Below are 22,007 nucleotides of genomic sequence, written 5' to 3' on the forward strand. Positions count from 1 at the left end.
AACAACACTGACATTATTTGTTATTCCATCATGTTAGGGACTTTCCATTGACATTTATTGCTTTTATATAAAGCTTATAAAATATTTTATATCCTATCACTAAACCTAAACCACAAACAAAGATGTTTCTCAAATGTAGTGACAAACTACCTGGCTGTTTATGGCTTGCGCAATGAAAGTATACTTTTACACAAAGTATAAGAAGTTAAAATGACTATAAATCCTATACACGCTTCACGGTACACAAGCACATCTGTCAACAAGTTGAGACACAAACTAACAGGGAATATCCCAGCCTCTGCAGGGGGTGAACCCCTAGCGTCCAGATTCCTCACAGACGGAAATACAGCACGACCCGAGTCTCACGTCCAAATTCCAAAAGCTTGTGTCATCCCAACTCTTACAAGCTGAACGAGGGCCAACGCTTTCAAACAATAGCACAGAGCGGACGCTTCAGACAAAACCCCGGCCCAGCCGCTTCTCTCTCCTTCATTCCTTCTCTCCCCTTTCTGCTTTCCATAAAACCTTAATCTTTCGGCTTTCTCCTGAGTCAGCAGACAAGCTCACAGCGGCAGGGTTCCTTTTCTTCCATTCTTTCCCCGCTACGCCTGGTTTCTCACACTCTCTCCTAAGCTTTCCAGACTCACCGCTTCTCAAGAAAAAGCCATTTTTTAAAACCTCAGACGGCGCAGTTGTGTCCGTTTGTTATTAAAGTCTCTGTGAAAGGCGTTTTTATTATAGCCTCTTTAAAGAGCATTTCTCAGCTTTTGGTATACTGTCTCTGATCTGTTTGCGTCATGCGCACCTTATTAAAATGATAAACTGACACAAAACACAAAAACGTAGTGTGTGTAAAAAAAGTACACGTCAATGTGGTTTTCTAAAGAACAAACTCCTTGATCTACACAGTCATTTAACATAACCAACTTTGGCGTTCACACAACAATGAGAACAGCAAACACACACACACACACTCACCAGATAATTCATTTTAAGTCCTGCTGTGTGAGTCGCTGGGACTCCAGACAGCACTTAACCGGCTGAGATTTGACCCCCGATGAAAACGCCGTTCGGACCGTCACCTCCTGCGTACAAACCTCTCGGCGTCTCTGTCGGTCAGACCGTCAGGGCAGCTCCTCACACATACTCCAATTCAATGATCTCACAGGGCAAGAATGACACAATCCCATATAGTTCTCTCTCTTTAACTCTCTCGATCTCTCTCCGTGTGTCTGTCCCGCTCCCTCTCTACCTCTCGGCCAGAAGAAGGAGGGAAGTATGCGTGGAGTAACCTGACACCCTCCTAGTTCCTTCTGAATCCTGACATTCTCTCTCCCTGCGCCCGATTGGCTGAGAACTCTCTTCTTATGTTAATGAGCCTTACTCTCCTCCTCCCCCTGCCTGTGAGGAATGTTTACTGAGCCTCTCTGTAGACCTGAGAAGGACGGATGTCATTTTTTTACCATCTTCTGTACAGCTCACATAGACACGCAGCGCCTGCCACCACAGCTTTGTCTAGACTCCTCCCTTGAGGCTGAAAAATATTTTTGAGAATAAGTAAATCACCAACCTCATTTGAAATGTAAATGGAGCGCTATCCTCAATTTGACTTTCTCTGTTGTGAATTGTTGAACTTTTTTCGGCATGTATTTGTGCTGATATTAGGGAAATTAAGGATTAAACTGATAGAGATCTGTCGTTAATACTGTAAAAATTATTATTTTCAATACTTCAATTACAAAAAAGTAAGGCTAATACACTAATGAAGTACAATCTTGATAAGATTCTTAAAGCAAGTATAAATTAAGAGTTTGTTTACAAAATGAGATAACCCTGTGTTGAAAAAAATCAAAAATCATGTTTTTTTATGTTATCATGTTTTTATTGTGTTAGTAAGCTGTATTTTTGTTTAGTTTTTACAGCTCAAATCAAAACAAACCAACTGCAGTTTGATTTATATCAATTGGACTTCAAAATAAAAGAAATACATTTTTGAAAATCAGAGTCGTTGTTCGGATACCAACATTCTTCAAAATATCTTCTTTTGTGTTCTGCAGAATAAAGAAAGTCATACAAGTTTGAAATGACAAGAGGCTGAGTAAATGATGACAGAAAGTTCATTTTTAAGTGAACTATCCCTTTAAAATATAATTTTAATTAAAATGTTCTGAAATGTATAGCTGTTTTTAGTTTTATGCCCAACAGCCACGATAAAATGCATTCTGAAGACGCAGTGTAACTGTTATTTACCATAAACTAATCTCTGCTGCCTGTCTATGGATTTACCAATTAGAGAAGTCGCATTTAAAAGTATGACATCATACCCAAATTCTCCCGTGAGGGAGTGACCAGGTCAAGGGGTCAAATTGGCATCCCCATTTAAATCAATGAGGTGACCGACTGTCTCCTACGATTTACATACAATAGTCAGAATATCCTGTCCTTAAAAGAGAGACAAAAGAACTGGGCATACCAAAGTTACTCTGCATTCCTTACCAAAGGCTGGAATGTGAGAGAGGTGACGAGTAGAAGCATGCGACCCTCAAAATGCCATGACATCATCTCATGGAGGTGCTGGGGTCAGGGGAAATGGCACAGAGGTAGCAGACAGTCAGGCTCGAGCGTTTCACCGAAGCATTCCAGAGAATTTGACTCACTTTAACCCAAAGCTGGTTTTGGAATACGACTGAGAAATCAAAAGTCATGGATTTCTAAATTCTAAAAATCTCCTGAAGAGTCATGAATTATACAGCATAAGAGCAGACGATTCCTTCTAATTGAAAGTGCTGTAGGAATTTAAAGCCCTTATATTCACGCTGGGTGTCTCTTCAGGCCACAAGGTGCTGTGTCTGGTCTCCATGACAATTCAGCGCCACTTCATCTATCTTCAGGGTGACTTCTATTCAAGACGGATTTTGATAGCTGAAACGACATTCTCTATCTTTAACTTATGTTTTCTGTGATCTTTTTGTTATTTCCATCGGCTAAGCTTGCGTGATATCAGAGCTGTCATTTAAATTAGCAAGTGCGTGTGGATTTTGTCACCATAGAGATTAGGCTATCACATCAGACATCATTTCAATTAGCGTCCCACCCCCTCTCTGCTCAGCCAATAAGCCCCCCTCCATCAGCGCTCGCTAATCACAATCCTGTTATATATTGGACAGAGGCGGGTGGCGGGGTGTTCCTGGTGTAGAGGTCTAAAAGCCTGTCACGGAACAGCGGAGGGGTAAAATGAGCAGAACATTACACTAGAAAGCCGAGATTGAAACAGTTTGGTATAAAATATTCACTGGAATATGTATGCATGTTGTGAATTGACGTCTACTGTAGCACAGCTTCTGTTTGGGGCCATTCATGGCGCTGTGAGAGGAACAGTGGGTCTATTGTGGCGGAACAGTCTGGTCTTGGTTCTGTCAGGCTGTCACACCTACGCACGATATTGTTCAGCTGGCAATGTTTCGGGCCTGGAGTCTCAGCCGCCGGGCCGTGGCATCTATAACCCCTCGCATTCCGCACGTGTCGTGAGATTCAGCATGAGCCAGAAGGCATGGTTCTGGCGAGTAAAATCAGATTGGGCAACCCCAGAACAGACCTAACATTCAGGAAAGCAGATGTGGGTCAGAGAATGTGAATATGGAAGTGGGGTCTATTTTTGCTTTTAAACTTGCTTCTTTGGACCGTTCTGACCGTAAATCTCCATTATGAGGTTTTTCATCAGCAGAAATTTCAAATTTTGAAATCTAAATTCCAAAGTGATCTTCTGAAGACTTCTGGTGGAAAGATGAACAAGATCCCTAAAAACGTCAGGATGAAGAACGTCAGGATGAGAAATCTAGACTGGTTTAAAAGTCCTAATTTGCAGATTCAACTAAATCTGTAACATGACTGTTTCACGGTAATGATATTTCAACTTGGCTGGGTTGACCTAGTGTTCATCTAAGATCAACTTGAAGGTTTGTTTTTATGAATGATTTCAGAATTCGTACTAAAAAAGGCTCAAGATCACTGTCCAAGTCAAAAGAAACACTCCAGGCATTTCCTGTCTCTGAATGAGGGCCTGTGATAGCAGCTTAATTCTTTCTTGCCACATCATCAAGAATTACTAATGCAGCTCATGAGAACAACAGCAGCAGCAGCAGCATCCTGCCCATGATGCACTGCTCCAGTCTCCCTTCAGAGATAAAACAATGCACATCCTTGTATTGAGACATCCTGCCCCCCAGCCAACAGCAATATTCATGCTGCTTTGAAGGACAAAAGAATAAAGAGTTCCTTTCTTTGTTAGGACTGTCAGACCTGCTGCGTAGTCTGTCACTAAGGCCTTTTAACTTCTCGAGTATGAAATCCTCAACTACACAAACACACACACAAGTAAACTTGCTTATAGGTACAAACATACATGAGAATGCAAACATACAGCTACCATCTTCCATCAGACACAGTGTCCAGCTGAAAAGCCGCTTTCCAAAACCTTTCTTTAGTGCATGTGGTCTTTCCTTATCCCACAAGTAGAGGATAATCGGCCTGTACCTGTTCAGAGAAGGAAAAAACAAGATCTTCCCCTTAGGGAACCACTGACCATTTTAATCACAAGCCCTGTTTCCAGACAGAACACAGAACACGAGTAACAGGGCTGATCAGACCGAAAGCGAATTCAATTTCCATACATAAATATATTTGTTTATTTGCAGTTTGCATCATTATATGTCTTCTTATCATTCATGCTAATACGTTGAGATGATTAAAAACCACGAAGTGATTCACTCCTGCTCTCTCTTTTAATCTAAAGTTCTGAGAATGAGATTTATGGCGTGTGCAACGCAAGCAAAACAAGCACGCGTTCACACACACACGCAGAGGAACATCGGCATCAGCCGACTAACTCACTTTTCGCAGTCTCGCTGCAATAAAAAGATTAGAATTAATGTGTCAGGAAGTAAATGGCATTATGTAGAGTTGAGCATAATCAGGGAGCGCTGGGGATATTACTATTCCTCAGCATCGGTGTGTGTATGTGTGTGTACTTCTCATAGCGAGGCAGTCCCAATAATGCAAAAAGCCTTTCAATCAGCATCCCAACTCACACACACACACTAAAGGTGGGGGAGACGAAGGAAAGAAATACATTAAAATTTGCATCGCTGGTTAATTTATGCTGATCTGATTCTTCATTTCCACCCATTTAAAATGTTGATGCTCTTTGGCTTCTAGATCCCATTATGAAGTGCACTTAAACACAAACACACAGCTTTTCTTCTATCCCTTTCCTTTGACTTCTATTTTTTTCCAAACACATACAAAAACACTGCTACATTTTCATGAAGACATTATTTTGTTGTTTTCTTGATTACCATGAGTAGCATTGGCTAGTCTGAATAAAGGCCATTACCATCCATTGTTTGTATTTAGTAATTAAATAGATTTCTAGTAGCTAAGTGGTTGGAGCATGGTGCTAGCGACGGCAAGGTCATGGGTTCAATCCCAGGGATTGCACATACTCAGAAACAAATGTGTAGTTTAATTCAACGTAAGTCGCGTTCTGTCAAATGCAGAAATTTAAACGATGACTGCAAAAACTAACATCATCATTTTTATACAAAATTTGAGAATGTCCCAAAATAGATTTGTCAGATTTACGTTCTGCACCTTATGCATATTGCTAATAAAACCCACACATAAGTGATCCAATGAGAATTTCAGCAGAAACATGCTCACCATCTACTATGTTGCGGTGACCAACCTTTATGAAAACAATAAAAATAGAGACCAAATATACCAGCAATAGCCGGTATAGTCTCCCCTCCCCCTTTCAGAGGAATGCAGGAATGTGATGCAAACCCTAGCAGAACGCCACTCTCTCCAACCATCGCTTCCAGGAAGGCGACCGTTTCCCATGGGCTAAGGTTTGTCCAAACAGCCCATTCTGTTTGAGCTCCACCTCATCCATACAACTGAACTGAACACGAGTTTCCACAACAACGCCTCTAATTATGCTGTTACGTCCAAAGCGATCTGTCTGGAGAATAGTGAAGTTATACTCTTTCCAGACGTTAACTGTGCTATTATGATCTCTTACAGATACAGATTCACCATTTGAAAGGTTAAATCTAAACTGCTGCCATTTCCAGCTTCCATAAATGTGCTTTAGACAATAATAAAGCACAGTTATCAGAAAGCGGCAGCTGTTTGAACTATCTGTGGGGAATGAAAAGCCTTTGATATCAACTGAATTGTCCGAGAGAGTGCTTTATTTCTAGTTTATTGCATTCAGATCTATGTGTGTGTGGCTGTGTGGACAGCAGCGGTGTTCGGATGGAATTAGTTTTCCAAATTATGTTACAATTCTTAACAAAGGATCTTGGCAATCTCTGTAGTTACTGTTACTATGGGAGTGTGTTTTATTTGGATGTGTACAGTATGTTACTGAAGGTCAGGTGCTCTGGATGCATGCATCATTAAACCCACTGAAATAAATAGACAAAATAAAACATTTCTTAACTGTTATTTTACACAGTGGCAAAAAATGTCCACAATAAAAGTGCAGTGGCAGCAGAATGACAAATGTAGCTTTCCTCACAGTATTCAATGAAGGTCGAAATGACATGGACAAAAAGCTATTTTCTGTTTATCGTGCACAGTTGTTCAGACGGTTTTCAATTTCTCATAGGAATCCACGTTAAAAAAAAAAACTGTATCTTATTTTTGCTGTAATTTACATTATGTAAAACATAAATCATCTAACCCTTCTCAGGATAATCTATTCCGAATAGTGATGAAGACTCACACTGTGGCCTTAGAAAAAAGCTGGGAAAGTGAGAAACAAAGTCCCATGTTCTGGGTCCCAGGTGTGTGGATAAAGTAATAACCGGTGGTCTTGGAGAAATGTTGAGATAAGCCCACCACAGGCAGACCTGACAGGCCATCAGTAACTGCCATCTAATGTAATCTCATTACCAGTCTCTCTATAGTCTGACTCCTTCCTAATTTCATGTGATTAGCCCTTATGCCACTATTTACTGTCAAATATAAATTTGCAAGATATATCGAGGTGCACCGGGGTGACATAATGTTTGGCAAAAGCTATCACTCTTGTGTGCTTATATATTTGTATTGCTTGAATTGCTTTGTATTTTTAGAGGAAAAATGGTTTGGCAGGTAGACACCAGAAACCAGGGCAACAAATAATAATGGCAAACTAATAATGAAAATAGCTTGAGATGATGGGGCAAAAGTCAAAGTTCAGTTTTGAGGTCTGATACTGCAGTCTTAGGTTTCGTTAAGGTCCAACATGTAATTTATGGAGGATCTATGGACAGAATGGCAATACAATATACATAAATTCATATCTTCAGAGGTGTATCTTCTGAGGTCCCCTTGCATGGAATTCACCATGTTGTTTCTACAGTAGCCCTAAACGGACAATCTAAAGAGCGTGTTTCGTAAATATGTTATCTCCTTCAACAAAGAAGTGAAACGTGACAAGATCTTAGTTCCGGTCAGAAACCGCAGTGCTTCGAAAGGGAGGCGTGAGCCGTTGGTTGCAATTCGCAACCACACTGCTAGATGTAGCAAAATTCTCCACATTGCTTCTTTAACTAACAGTTGCATTCCCTGCCACTACATTTTACTACAGCGTTCTCTCAAATCTCCAATTTAAAGCCCAGAATTTTAAATATTAAAGTGTACCTAAAATGTCCATGTACTTTGGGGCCACTACATATGATCATTACTACAGCTATAGACTCTCTAGTTATTACATTGTCCATTGAAGAACCCATATTGGGTAATTGCTAGTCATTCAACTAATGCTATTATCCAAAGCCATTTTACAGCAGACTTTTTAAAGTATCCCATAAAATATGCAGTCGGTGTCCCAAGCAGGATTTGAATCCACAATCTTTTGGTTTTAAACACTACACCACCACACAACACACAGATAGCACAACCAGTTGAGGCTGGAACGAGATAAAATTATATATCGAGCCTGGGTTGCAATTCAAAGAACGTGAATAAAGGCTCAAAGTAATGACAAATGTCTTTGAAGATTTAGATTAATCGCAATACAGATTTCATACTTCTAAACCCATCAGCACAATCATGTACTACATGAACAGCCATCAGTCTCGCTATACAGCAATGCTTATAGAGTTCAGTAGGGTCAGAAGAAATTATTAGCTCCACTGACCCACAGATAAACATCATATTGATCTGAGTGAGAGACTGAACAATGAGGATTGCCAAGGCCATGTGGATTTCTCTCCATCCAATTATATAATCCAACATACCTCCTTCAGCCCATATGAGGAGAGGGTGAGCACTCACAAAGAAAAATGTTTTTTGGATATCTTGATGTCTGGGTCTCAAAGATTGTGGTATAGTTCGGTGGGTCAGGGCAGGGCCAGGGTCGGGCGACCTGACCCCTTTTCCCAGCCACCCCCTGGGGGCACATCTTTAACCCTAGCTCAAGTACAGTGCAGCATGCGGTCATTGACCCCGTGCACACTGGTGAAATACAACACCGATTTATCATGGGGTAAGGAATGTAACTGGGGGAGGGGGAGTAAAGGGGCAAATGGGTAAAAAAGACAAATGCCTCCCAAATACCAGGCATTATAACGGCCAAGCAAGCAATTTTGCAAGAATTTTTTTTATTGTTGGATGACTGGGTCCTCTCTTGTTCACTGTTGATGACATCATTGGGCAAGGGTGAGAGGTCACACGGAGCTGGTTCCCATCATTTTGTTAAAGCAGAGGTGTGTATTTGTGTCAGGGTTTTCAAAAAGCCCTGTGAGTAAAGCTCAGGTGTGACATTATTGACACTGTAGTCCTTTCAAACTGAAAATGTTGTATTGACTTGTTGCATTTAAATTGTTAAATTGGCTCAATTTAACAATCACGATTATTTAACTCAAAATTTTAATCACGATTAATGATTACGTTTGTACAGCCAGTTAAGATTTTTTTAATCTATGCATTTATATTTGACATATTATGACACTTTGCAGCCAATTATCACACCATATTTCAAAGCGCACTATATTCCGTAAACTCTGCCCCAAGAACAAAATCAGATTTTATCTGATTAAAGAAGCCACACTAAATCTTGAGAGGCAGAAATCTTCCTTGCGTTTAAAACCATGCAGCCCTAAACCTACTAACTGCAGTATGCAATGAATGCACTCTAAGCCTCTTTTGATAGGAGTCTGCCAAATGTAGAAACATAATGTAAATATTATTCACCCATCATGAATATGAACGATATCATCATTAATCCATAATATAAAATTTTCTTTTCAAGTCTCAAATTAATCACAATTAGTCCTTTTAAAATTTGTTTTAATCCATAGACAGCCATAATGTCTGTTTAATAGGTTTAACATAGCAAAATTGAAATCTCTCTAAGCGCCCCTTGGGGTACACAAACCTCAACTCTGAAGTGTGTGGGGGGGTATGAGTGTCAGGGTGTAGATATAACGGTCTCTAATGAGCAGATCAGCATCTTTGTTGTTCAGTGATGCTTGCATGCCATTAACGCCTTATGTTTACTCAGAGATCATCTCAGGCCCAACGCTTCTTGCCCTAATGCCGCCTGGAGCACTAGATATAAAGGCCTGACGGGCAGCTAATAACTCATTACTGACCCACTGAGCTGGTGGTAAGATAAGTGTAGAGAGAAAAACAAACATGTCTTTCTGCTCGGTGCCAAAGCATGCCACACACACACACACTCCAGTCTCCAATTTATTACAGTTATGCCTCCTTACGACCTTGAGAGGCGCTGAAGCTTCGGTCTAAAAATACAAGAGGCCAAATAAACATGTTTCACACTGTTTTCACACCCTGTTTAGACATGAGCTCATGCTGGGATGTGCACTGATCATGTATACACGATTGGTGGGCGTGTTGTTAAGTGAGTGTGACGGCCAATATACCGCATTCACCAGCCAGCAGGGGGTGCCTCAGCTGCCCCAACATCAGTCCTTACCGGCGGCTCTGGAGGCAGAAGGTGATGCTCCAGAAGACTTGCAGGTTTTGTAGATGAACGGTTCAGTCTTCTAGATGCTATCTATCAAAGATTAGCAAGAGAGAGATTATGATGAACTGTACTGATCTGAAAAGCATGGAAACTATGTCCGGGTGAACGTCCTTTTGGCACACGCTTACACACACAGGCAATTCATATTCATGCTTCTCATCCCCTGCTGTTTTATATAATTCAGATTTAATCTTGCCAACTCCACACACACACACTCCCAGCTGCTGACAGTGTGAAAGCACATTACAGCTTTATGGAGAATAAAGATCTGTTTAAGGAATGAAGAATGCCCTTGCTGATGAGCTTCCAATTTCGGTTTCATTTAGAGAGGGCGTTTCCTCACAGTCGGGGCTTCGATTAGAGGGGTAACGGGGCATAAACAGAGAGAGAAAGAAAGCAAGAGACATGAATGGAAAGTTAGGAGAAATCAGAGGGCAAGATGAAGAAAGAAGAGACAGAGAAAAGATTCGTAAGGGTTAATGGATCAGAAACGCAACGATTGTGCTTAAAGGGACAGTCCATCTAAAAATGGCCAATGAAGTGTAAATGATGACGCTTTTCACTTTCAGTCGTCCTTTTAACTTAACATTCAAAGTACCACACAAAAATTTAACACTGCAAACAATATAAACTGATACACACCAGCCAAGTACAACCAAGCAGTTAGATATTTTCACAATCAGGCGCGCAATCAGAAACCACCTTATCTTTTAATCTATCCTCCACTCCATGCTGGGGCGTGCTTTTGTTGCTGTACCTACCTCAGCAGAAGCTCCCTGCAGGCAGTCAAACATTTTACAGAACACCTAAAAAGGGGAGGGGAGGAGATGAGACAGCCACACGGCTTAACAACACATCAAGTCTGATCTGACACGCAGTGTGCTTCAGAGAGCACACCAACAACACACAACAACATACTTTGTCAAAGGCTCAAGACAGGTATGCAATGTGCATGCTGTATGTATCTCATACAAAATAAAGATTCGAGATCTAGTTGTTTTATTCTGTGAACTATTGACAATATATGTCCTAAATGACAAACAAAAAAATTGTTTCTATTTGCATTTATTTGCAGAAAATGAGAGAAACAAGATTATGTTCACTTTTAAACATTACAACAGTAATATTTGTCAAATGTATTTCGGAAAAGTAAAGAAAAATGTTTTATTATGTGGAAACCTGGATTTTGATCCTTCAAACTATTTTGTCTGTCTTTCATGTGTCAGCCTTTCACATTGCTGTTGGATGACTAATGATTTTGTTGAAATTCAACAGACACTTAAATGGAATGGCATACATAACACATCTAAAAATGCTGATTCAATGAAAATGTTAAATGTTTAAATGTTGTTTACGGAGCTGTATAGTTGCGGCTGAAGTTACTGTACAATACACCTTATATTCACAATCTAGCATAACCCTTTTGATTTCATAAAGGCTTTACAAAGGATATAAATGTATTTTTATCATTTCTGTTTTAAGAAAATCTTTATTACAATGCCTCTACTAGACGATACAGTTCTTACCATATAAACATTTTAATCAATGTGTTTTGTTACACATATCAGCAAACTGAAAAGGTGTGTTGAATCGCAGATTTGACTATATCGACCAATCAGCATCCAAAAATTTAACAATGAATGTTTAAGGAAATATGGTTATCAAATTATTGTGCATTTATATGCCAGAATAATTTGGCAAAACTTGCTGAATGTTAAAGCTTTTGGTTCTTGTAAAACTGCATTCATATGTAAATATATTCAGCGTGTGTCCATGTGCGTGGCTGCACTCTGAGACTTCCCTGCCGCCGTGGTCTCATTCCTGACCTGTTGGATCCTGTTTAATGACTCACTGGAAGCAAGCTTCACTCAGTCTAATATCTGCTACGTCTTTCCATGACTAAATGCTGCACATTCCACATTCAAATGTTTCTTTCCTGCTCTGGTTCTTGTACTTGGAAAATACAGGTCTGCGAGTCATTTTACATTTAGGCAAATGCGTCTGACCAAAGTGACTTACAATACAATTCAAGGTATATCTTTTATCAGTTCATAGTATGCTTTTTCATCTACTGTACTGGAAAGCCCTATATACACCCTGTAGTCATAATAACGTATAGAAATAAGTATGCTTCTCAGGGTGCCTGTGCTTTCCATGTTTTCGTGCCTCCACTAGCTTCTCCTTTCTGATTGGTGTCGCCGTGGAAACAGGGCGATGGTCCAAACATGCTCCTGCCCGCACAGGTAAAACACGCGACATGACTTTGAACCAACCCGTTGTTGACACAGCTGCACGTTCCCTCCCCTCTCCCTGTTCAACGCAGACCCGAAACAATGTGACCTGACAGATGACAAGTTCATATTAAAAGCATGCCAAATTAACTCATCTCTGTATGATAACAGCTAGTTGTCAGAAACTCCCAAGCTCAGTGAATGTCCCATGTGACGGTAGTCAAAACTGAAGGTTTGACAGTAGCCTACATGTCAAATGTTTAGACACACTTCACTATTTTTGTTTCTCATGAATTTATGTTCCTTACTTAAATGTCTCACTTAGAATTTTAAAAGCTTGAAATAAGGCAAACATTAACAGTGCCTATGAACTGAACTTGTATTTCTTTGATTCCTTCTTTAATTCAGAGAGAAAAGCTAAACTGGTCAACGCATAATTTCCCATTATTCCATTTGGGTTGTATTTGGTAACAACTAGTTATTGTATTAGCTAACATGAACTAACAATGAACAATACTTCTACAGTATTTATTAATCTTAGTTCATGTTACCAAAGCTTAATCATAACACTAACCCTATAGTAAGTACATGTATTTCGTTTTTATTACTCAGTACTTAAATGTATATTACACTATAACATGGCCACTGTAAAATAATGTGTACACGGTGTATTTATGAACCTTAGAGTGTCAGGTGCTTTTATAAGCTATCCCTGATGACCAAAACCATAAACACCAAGATGTTGCCAACTACAGAAAAGGACCGGTGATCTGCTCTTATTGCATCCAGAACATTGTATATTTCCTTCTCCCCACACTGCCAGAGGCCTAAACCCTAAAAAAATCCAACATCAAATGCAGACCGACACCATCCTGTCCCACTGATGGTGTCACCAGCCTGAGGCCAAGCTCACGCATCAGCATATGCCACGCTTCATCCAACCTGTTACCAGAGAACACGGGAGGAAGACGAAAAGAAAGGATAAAGAGGAAAAGAAAAAAACACAGCTAAAAGCAAGAAGAGATTGTGAGCTCAGGAGAAGCAGACAGATAATGGCTTCAAGACAAATTATTCTGATGTTTTATAATCTGTCATAAAGTACATGTACTTTAAAGAGCACCAGTTTCCAACTTCTAATGGAAGCAAGATCACGCTGGATTGTCTTTTGACTCAGGGAGGATAAAAAACCCAGACGTGTTGGAATTTTGAGTCTCCTTCCAGTCATCAGCTCGCTGCTGATTCTATGATGGGTTTGGAGCAAAATGAGGGTAAAAAATTGAGAAATTGTTTTTGGGTGAACTGTCCCTTTAAATATGAATAGCCCACATCCGGTTTTGAATGGAATGCTCCATTACTGTTAGTACTCTTTTTGCCACGTTCCTACACACACACTCGCTCACATTGGCACTGTCCTAAGGGTCATGTTTCCATGGTTACCAGCCCAAAAGGACAGTGTGGAAGAGAGCGACACAGAAGGCAAAGGAGATAGATCGGGTTTGTCCGGTCTCTCCGATAAGAGACTCAAAGCAGCCATCCATCAGCTCGGGTCACAACTGACACACAGCGCTGATCCTGCATCCATCCAGACCTATGACCCGCTCATCACTCACACTAACCCAATGTTTATCTGTGCCACACACACAGGCAGATCTGAAATTCTTTACCCCTTAAAAACACCCTTACTCTGGTGATTCATAGCAATGCTTTTCATTTTCAGATGATAATGTCTTAAAGTACTTTAAAGGCTGCAGAGAGCTGAAACTACATTTCGTTACACTGTACTTGTATATGTGTAATGACAATGAAGTTGAATCTAATCTAATCCAATCTAATCTGATGGAAAAGGCCCCTGGAGAGAAGTGCTATACTTCCTGGTGAAATAAATAGATGTTCAAACTGGCAAAAACAGGCCGGTAAACATGCCTACTCAGCACCGCATGGCTTCCCCTCCTCTGATGGCATGCTATACATTTCAGCCCATTCCAATTAACATCCATAGAAAGAAAGGTGTAAACAGGCCGAGAAGATGGAAAGCCTAATTCAACATACTGTAATATTTTTCCTCATGATACTATTCTCACGCTATTTAATAATTATATTGCTGCATAAAAACAATGCAGAAATAACACTTTATATTAAGGTACACAAATTCGTCCATGCATATATTGGTTGTATGTATATAAGTATGTATATGCACATCTAAATGCCTTATTCTACATCCCTTAATCCTAATAATCCCTTATATTTGACCCCGTCTGTGAAAACAGTCTTGTAACTTGAGGTTTTCTACATAAAGTCATTCTGCATAATGTTAAGAACATTCTGCAAAAATAATAATTTGACATTTTAATATTGACTAATTAAAATCAATGTCTAGGAAGCTAACTATACTAAAGTAAAATAAAAGAGGATGTAAAAGGATGTTAATAAAATCATTAAATACAGCACGCAAATTAATATTTAATTTGAGTACTCTATATCAAAATCTATAATTTACTGTGCTTAACACATTTGACCTATTTTGCCATTTTTTGGCAATGACTACTTTGATGCTCCTCCTCATCTCATTATTAGATTATGAGACTTAAACCTGAATTTCACAGACAGGGTCACATAGGAGTAAAATTATCAAAAATGTATTTAAATCCACACCGAGAAGCCATTATATAGGGAGGTTTATGTTCTACACAGTTCATCCAATAACTGCTGTATTGTAAAACCTTAAATCTGTCTTCTCCGCTCTGACTGTGGGACCTTCTGTAAGTCCTCACCTACAGGGCAATGAGTTCTTCTCATTGGGTCGGGGGAATACAGAAGAAATAGTGCCATGGGCCATTGTGTCTATGATGTCAGCCTACGCACAAACGTCCAAACAAACACACACATTGAGAGTCACTACTCCAAATCGTGAAATCTGACAGTTTAGAGACCTTTCGGCTATTTGTTCTACTCACTCGGAGACAAGCTCTCCCAACAGGCACAAGCAGCTCATACAAAAACCCACAAAAACCCACAACAAATGTAAAAAAACATAAATATACAGACAGTCATTTTGACCGAAACCCACGATCTCTCTCAGAGACAAACACGTGCACGCACACGTCAGCTGGAATGAGCGTCACTTTGCATGCTGGGAACGGCGGAAAAAAACAGGAACAGTGTTTCTTCAGAGAGAAGAAGAGCTTTTTATACACTCAGAAGTGGAGTAGGCTAATTAGCAAAGCAGGCCTACTTAAATCATACTAATAATAGCTACGTTACATCATTCACAGAAAGAGCCAGAATGTGTGATATCTGTATTCAAACCTCTCCTAAGTGTAATATAAAGTGCCTCATACCAACACTTTGATCAGTACGGATAGGTATTTGTGACTTATGGAATTTGCAATACCATTTCTCATTGCTAACATTTATGTTTAGGGTTTTGTGCAATATATGTGAACGATCTCAAATCATGCAGCTTGTTGAGTTGTTGTCACGACTTTGTAGGGGGAAGAACCCAGATGCAGGAAGTGGTTCCCGCAAACTAAACTAAACTTTAAATATAAAACTTTAAAACAAATACATGCATGACATCATAACATGGCAAGGAATCCAACAGATAAGTGTAATCAGACAAGGTAAAGTATAACAGCCAGTGCAAGGACACGACGGTTGATCAGCAAAGGACAATAGACATGAGGGCATTATATGGGAGACTAACAAAGGCTTATAAAAATGGGAAAGGTGTTGATAATGAAACACTGATGATCAGCTAAAGAGGAAATGAGAGGGGCGGAGTCAAAGACGAGACCGGAGAGACCGGATAATATGTTCAGACAGACAATAATATGTTTCTCTCCACATAAAACACGTGGCTCTGTCATGATCCCGCCACTAGAGTAGGAAATCAAGATTTAAGGAGGCAGAACCATGACAGGTGTGCTATTACTTTCTAAGCTTTTTGACAATATTCACAATGGAAAAGGGAACATAATTGATCATTGTAATAACATTGGGTCATTGATCAAGTAGCTAGCAATCACATTTTAAGGGGGCAGTTCACCACAAAATACAAAATTCTAACATCATTTACTCACACTCAAGTTTTTCCAAATCTGCATACAATTCTTTGTTCTGATGGACACAGAGAAAGATATTTGGAAGAATGTTTGGAATCAAACAGTTCTTTGCCACCACTGACTACCATAGTAGGAAAACAACATTGGTAGTCGGTGGTGCCCCAAAACGGTTTGCTTTCCTACATTCTTCAAAATACCTTCTTTTGTGTTTAACAGAACAAAGAAATTGCTAAAGCATTTTTTTCTACTATGGTAGTCAATGACGGCCAATAACTGTTTGGTTACAAGCATTCTTTCAAATATCTTTCTCTGTGTACATACACGTATCATGTATACAGATTTGGAACAACTCAAGGGTGAGTAAATGAAGACAGAATTTTCCTTTTTGGGTGAATTGTTCCTTTAACATGCTTAACAGTCAAAGCACCAGAGAAACAACACAGCTACTGATACAAGTACCACTGCAAAAATCAAGTTGAAATCTTTTTAAACGCCCTACAAGGGCCAGAAAAGGCTGACCCAGACACCAGATGGCCAATGGTAAGATGTATTTGCAGGGCTCCAGACTATAATAAAAACAGACACCTATAGAGGAAAAACTATTTTTTTAAGAGCCACATAACTTGAAACTACTTTTAGTTATGCGGCTCCCTCATAGGTTTTAGTTACATTACTGTTTTATTTTCAAGTTGTTTTTCATCATAAGCAAGTACACACAGAATCTGCAGACTTTTCAGGTTAATTCTGCACTGAAAATAACATAAAATTGTGTAAATGTCTTAAAATGCTGCCTGTATATACTGTATATATTAATGATAATTAAGATTTTGTTCTGCTTTTTTAAAAAGAGGCAGAGAAGCTTTTTTATTGATTGATGCTAAAACGACTGTTTAAACTCTGAATACACCAGACCAAATTTGTACTCTGAATTCATTTGAACCAACAGAAAAGGTGCATGTCAAGACCATATTCATATGTTATAAGGGGTTGTGTTAATACGTTATTATGTTGATTTCAGTTTGTAATAATGACATTTTATGACAAACCGTATGTTCACATGAAAAGATAACTTCTAATAAAACTTAACAAGAGAATTCGGATGTTGTTTGCTCTCGCTTTGACCGGATTTTAAATGATTCAGTGGTGTCAAGTAATAGACTGATAAATAACTATTATCCTGAACTTCTCCGTGGTTAGTTTTGTCTAAAACGTCTCAAATATCACATCGTTCGTCCTCATGCTAACTAAAATATGTCACAACAAACAGTGCATCATAGTAATGCGCTCATGTTGTGTTTGTATATTTGCGTTTTAGTCACAGTCTGGAGTCTGATTTGTGTGTGTGCATTGCGAATAATGGCATCACTTACAGAATTGGGGTAAAACTGGTATCACTTACAGAATTGGGGTGACACTGATTTAGACTCCATGTCGATCACCTCTTGTACACAGCTGCTAGGATGTGTGTGTAAGTGTGTGTGTGTGTTGGAGAGAGAGTTAAAAGGGGGTGGGTTTTTCCTAAGGGGTTTGTCCAGAGACAATTTGAAGGTCACCTCCAGTCAGCTTTAAGAGAGACCAACCCTCCATCCATCACTTCAAATGACTGTGGACACTCCACTGACGGACGAGTGAGAGAGAGCTGGATGCACTCAAACTAAAGCACTAAAACCCTTCCCACGAACCCAAACATACACCCAGCAGTTCATTTCCTTCATGCATGGTATTATGACAGATTAAGCTTGTATTTCCTCTGTGTTTCAATCAGCACATGGGTATAGTGCAAATGGTCGGCTCCCATCACATGCTAGCTGTGGCTTAGCGCAAGCTTAAATCCTTTCCCCCACACACAAATGCTGCTCGGATGTAAAGCGCATAACATGAAAAATCCCTGGTTGTACAACTTACGAATCAACGAGTGTGGAGCAAACACTGAGACTCGAGGGACAGAATTTCATTAAGATTCTATTCACCATGTCCAGACTTCTATCAGTCAGTCTTGTCACGCTGAAAGGCTGAACTCCATCCCCCTTGAGCGATAACATTCATCACTTACACACAACCAGCAGTGGGGTACAGCTACTTTGAAAACATGCCTTGCAAGTATACAAGATACTCACTCAGGCAAGCGAGATGTTCACCTAACGTAACTTCCAGTTCAAGAACAAATTATTGATTAATTATTATGAGCTTTCTCACGTACGATCAACTTGTCAAATTTATGTTATAGTAATGAAGATATTTTATCTGCTATTGTGAACGCAGCCGTCACTGGGTGCCGTAAGCTCAGACGTTTCCATGGCAGGATTTCCTGAACTGGGCTTCCTCAATGGCCTCAATGTTCCTGTCAATTTCACACAAACATAAACACACTTCCATTCATATCCGGTGACCGCCTACCTTACTGAGAATCAAACTAGAAAAGACAGCACAAACCAGGCACTGCAAAACAAGAATAAAGATTAACTCCAGGAATGTACTGCCTACAGCCAAGTTTCTTTGACATTTTGCTTGTTCTGACCTGCCGAGTGTCACTCTTTGTTGCTCAGCACAAGTTTAGTATATATCGCTTTATAATGCACACATTGTAGTCAGTGTCAGGTTGTTTGTTTTGTAGAAATCTTTATAACAGATGTTCGTGATATACTTGCTCTTCTGCATTCAGGAGGATAAATAATACTAACAAAAAATTGCCACTAGTGTTCCCTACAGTAGAATTGCAGTCAAGGACAATAAAACAACATAACATAGACAAGAAATGTGTTTTGCGCTCTGGTGTGAGTAACAGACCTCCGGGCAGACCACTCATCCTATAAACAACAACTTGATTTTGCTGGTGTGATGGACAGATGAGGACACTTGAGTGGACAAGAGAAAAAAAACAAAGGGGGCGGAGAGAGACAGACGGTTTGACCACTAGATATTTAAAACTAAGACTGTTTCTGTATATTTCATGTTAATCTTGAGTATTTACAGAATAGTATTGCACCCTTCAAATATAAAACATTCTTTAGTTTGATCACATTTATAAAAGACATATACAGCAGTACGATTATTTTAAAAACATGTGACGCGTGAGGGTGGAGGAGGTGCAGAATTAAAGCACGTGCGCACACATTGCCAAGAAAACACAGATATCAGTTTCACTTACTGCATGCGGTTCATGTCAAGAATATTTTAGCGCTGGGACCGCCGCTCCATCTATCAGTTTCAAACGATTTCCAAATCCAGCGTTATATCCCCCGTTTATCTAACATTGATCAACCAAATGTAGCAAACAAACAACACAGCTTAACTTCGCGAACATAGTGCTCTCTCTCTCCTGCACACAAAAAAGTGACTTGTGAGCATGCTCCTTCTCCAGCTCTCCATGGTTGATTTGTGTGCGTGCTCTATGTTTTTCCAGGAGAATTGTCCAATAAGGACTAAGACAAGTTATTACGTAACGATTTTTAATGTTTGAAAAAAACTTTCCTAAACCTGTACGAACACTGGGGGAGTGTATCCTGCACAGATGTAATACGTCCAAATCTTTTTTTGACAAGTTGACAATGTTAAGCATGAGAAGACAGCACGTTTACACTGTAAAGAAGTAAGAATACATGACAAACCATTGGACCACCCCTTTAAGGCAAAAAGGCCTCTATCTGGGTGCTTCAAATGTATCAACTTCATTTGACTGCAAACAAACTTAAGAAACTGACCCAAGGTGATTTACAGGTTATTCTTAATGGAGAAATGTGGAGACTTTGCCACATCTAGCACGTTTTCACTTCTTTACCAAAAAAGATAACATATTTATGAAACACACTCTGTAGAGCAGTTTGTCCGTTTGGGGCTACTGTAGAAACAACATGGCGAATTTCTTACAGTTTATGTAGATAGAAATTGCTAATTTTAAGGTAATAAAAACATAAAGCTTCGTTATGTAAGGTCTTTATACACCTCTGAACACATAGTAATGTATATTATTTTGCATTTCTGTCAACAGATCCTACAAATAATTACACACAGCACCTGCTTTAAAGAACTAATAACTTTTCTGGGACCACAGAGTGTTCTCAAACATCCTGGTAAATTTCACCCTATAATCTCAAATCTATATGCAAGACATGCTTCACTGAGCAAAATGGCAGTTGAGACCCAATAGCTCCGTTCTATCCCAAATCTACTCAAGTAGAAAAACTGTCTGGACGGTGTGACCACAATCATAAGAAACCCAGTCAAAGCTCTTCCACGCGTGCTGCTATCTCAGTCTCGTTGCTTTCCATGAAGGGCAATCATGAAATAGATGCAAGAAAGAACTGTCGAAACTAAAGCTCAATGCATGAAACCGTCACCTTGTTTGATGCATGGGTACGTGTTAACATGTTCTTTTTTATTTGGCTCTGAGGGGGAAAGTGGGCAGAGCATAAAAAACATGTCATGGCACATGGGACAACTCACCAAAATGACCTACATTTGTATAATGGATTGATAGGGTTGAGAAAGGGCACACACAAACACGTCCACAAAGACGTTCATAAACACAAGCGCATAATTTCGCCATTTGCAGAAAATCTCTCTCTCCTGACGTTTTACCATTAGGAAAGCAGACTTCCGTAATAATGCATTTCTACTGGGGGCAATACCACAACATCCCTTCCCGATGTGATGGATATTCAAGGCTCAGGGAGCGGTGTAGAGAGCCAACGCTCAGAAACTACCGTTCATCACAACTTTAAAAATACAAAAAGTTCTCATAATTTATGAGTGCAGAGCACTGAATCATTTAATGTGAATGTACATACTTTCAAACCAAAAATATCTACATAAGTCTGATTATTTAAACAGGCATCACTTAGAGATCTAAATCAGAAACTTTAGAGCAGATAAATATGTGGGGTGCGTTAAACTAAAAGTAATATTCTGGGTAAAATTTAACTTTAAAGACTTTTTAACAAGGTCTTATTTGTCCGATGGCCATTAATTGTAAAAAAAATAGCAGCCAGTCTATACAAAATAATGATGCATTTCCTGATCTAAAGCACAGAGTTGAGTGAGCATGCCCAGTGCACTGCTGCTGAATCCTCGTAGGACTTCTGAGAGATGCCGAGATGATAAGGTCTTGTTCCTTATTCCTTAGACTTCGGCTGCTATCGGAGAAAAACAAACCAACCTCTCTTTGTATAAAGTACATCTCTTGTACTACGACCTGTCCCAGAATAAATCAATGTTGAAAGTCATTGTTTTGCAACAAAAGATTTAGCATCTGTTCACACCTTTCACTTGTGATCAATCTTACGTGACCTTACGTGAGAGTTGTGTCACCTCTCCCTACATAGGCACCTATCTTCTAAGGGAGCACTCTAACCACCATAGAACTACAAGCTGACCCAGAAGGAATCTGGAGAAATATCTGCCACACATCTTGTGTTAAAATTTCCCCAAAGCTATAAGAGAATGCAAGATCAATTCTCAGAGTATCTCAGGCTAGGTCATCATGCCAGTATTTGTGTTTGTTCTGCACTGCTGTTTTCTGCTTTGTCAACAGATGAGCGATGGGCGACCCCTTTGCAGTAATCCAGCAGAGTAAGATTTCCCTGTGGGCCCTGTCCCAGAAAATCGAAGTTCTGCGCAACTGTCTCAGGTCTGTCTGATTCCTTTCTTGAGAATGAGATAAAATCCTTCATCAGGACA

General features: G+C 39.6%; 1 protein-coding gene across 2 annotated transcripts in view; it reads right to left on the minus strand.

Annotated features, from left to right (window-relative positions):
- The window catches only part of bcar1 (BCAR1 scaffold protein, Cas family member), a 66,937-nt gene that overhangs the window by 31,258 nt on the left and 13,672 nt on the right, over positions 1 to 22,007 (minus strand). The window contains exon 1 of one of the 2 annotated variants that reach the window (XM_079466148.1): positions 979 to 1,340. The exons of the other annotated variant lie outside the window; for it this stretch is intronic. Within the exon in view, the coding sequence (XP_079322274.1) occupies positions 979 to 990 (12 nt within the window). The 5' untranslated portion in view covers positions 991 to 1,340. Of the gene's footprint in view, positions 1 to 978; positions 1,341 to 22,007 lie in introns of those variants that run through there. 2 annotated transcript variants of the gene reach the window in all.

Source organism: Barbatula barbatula, assembly GCF_947034865.1.
Source record: "Barbatula barbatula genome assembly, chromosome: 10".
In the NCBI taxonomy this organism is placed as follows: domain Eukaryota; kingdom Metazoa; phylum Chordata; class Actinopteri; order Cypriniformes; family Nemacheilidae; genus Barbatula; species Barbatula barbatula.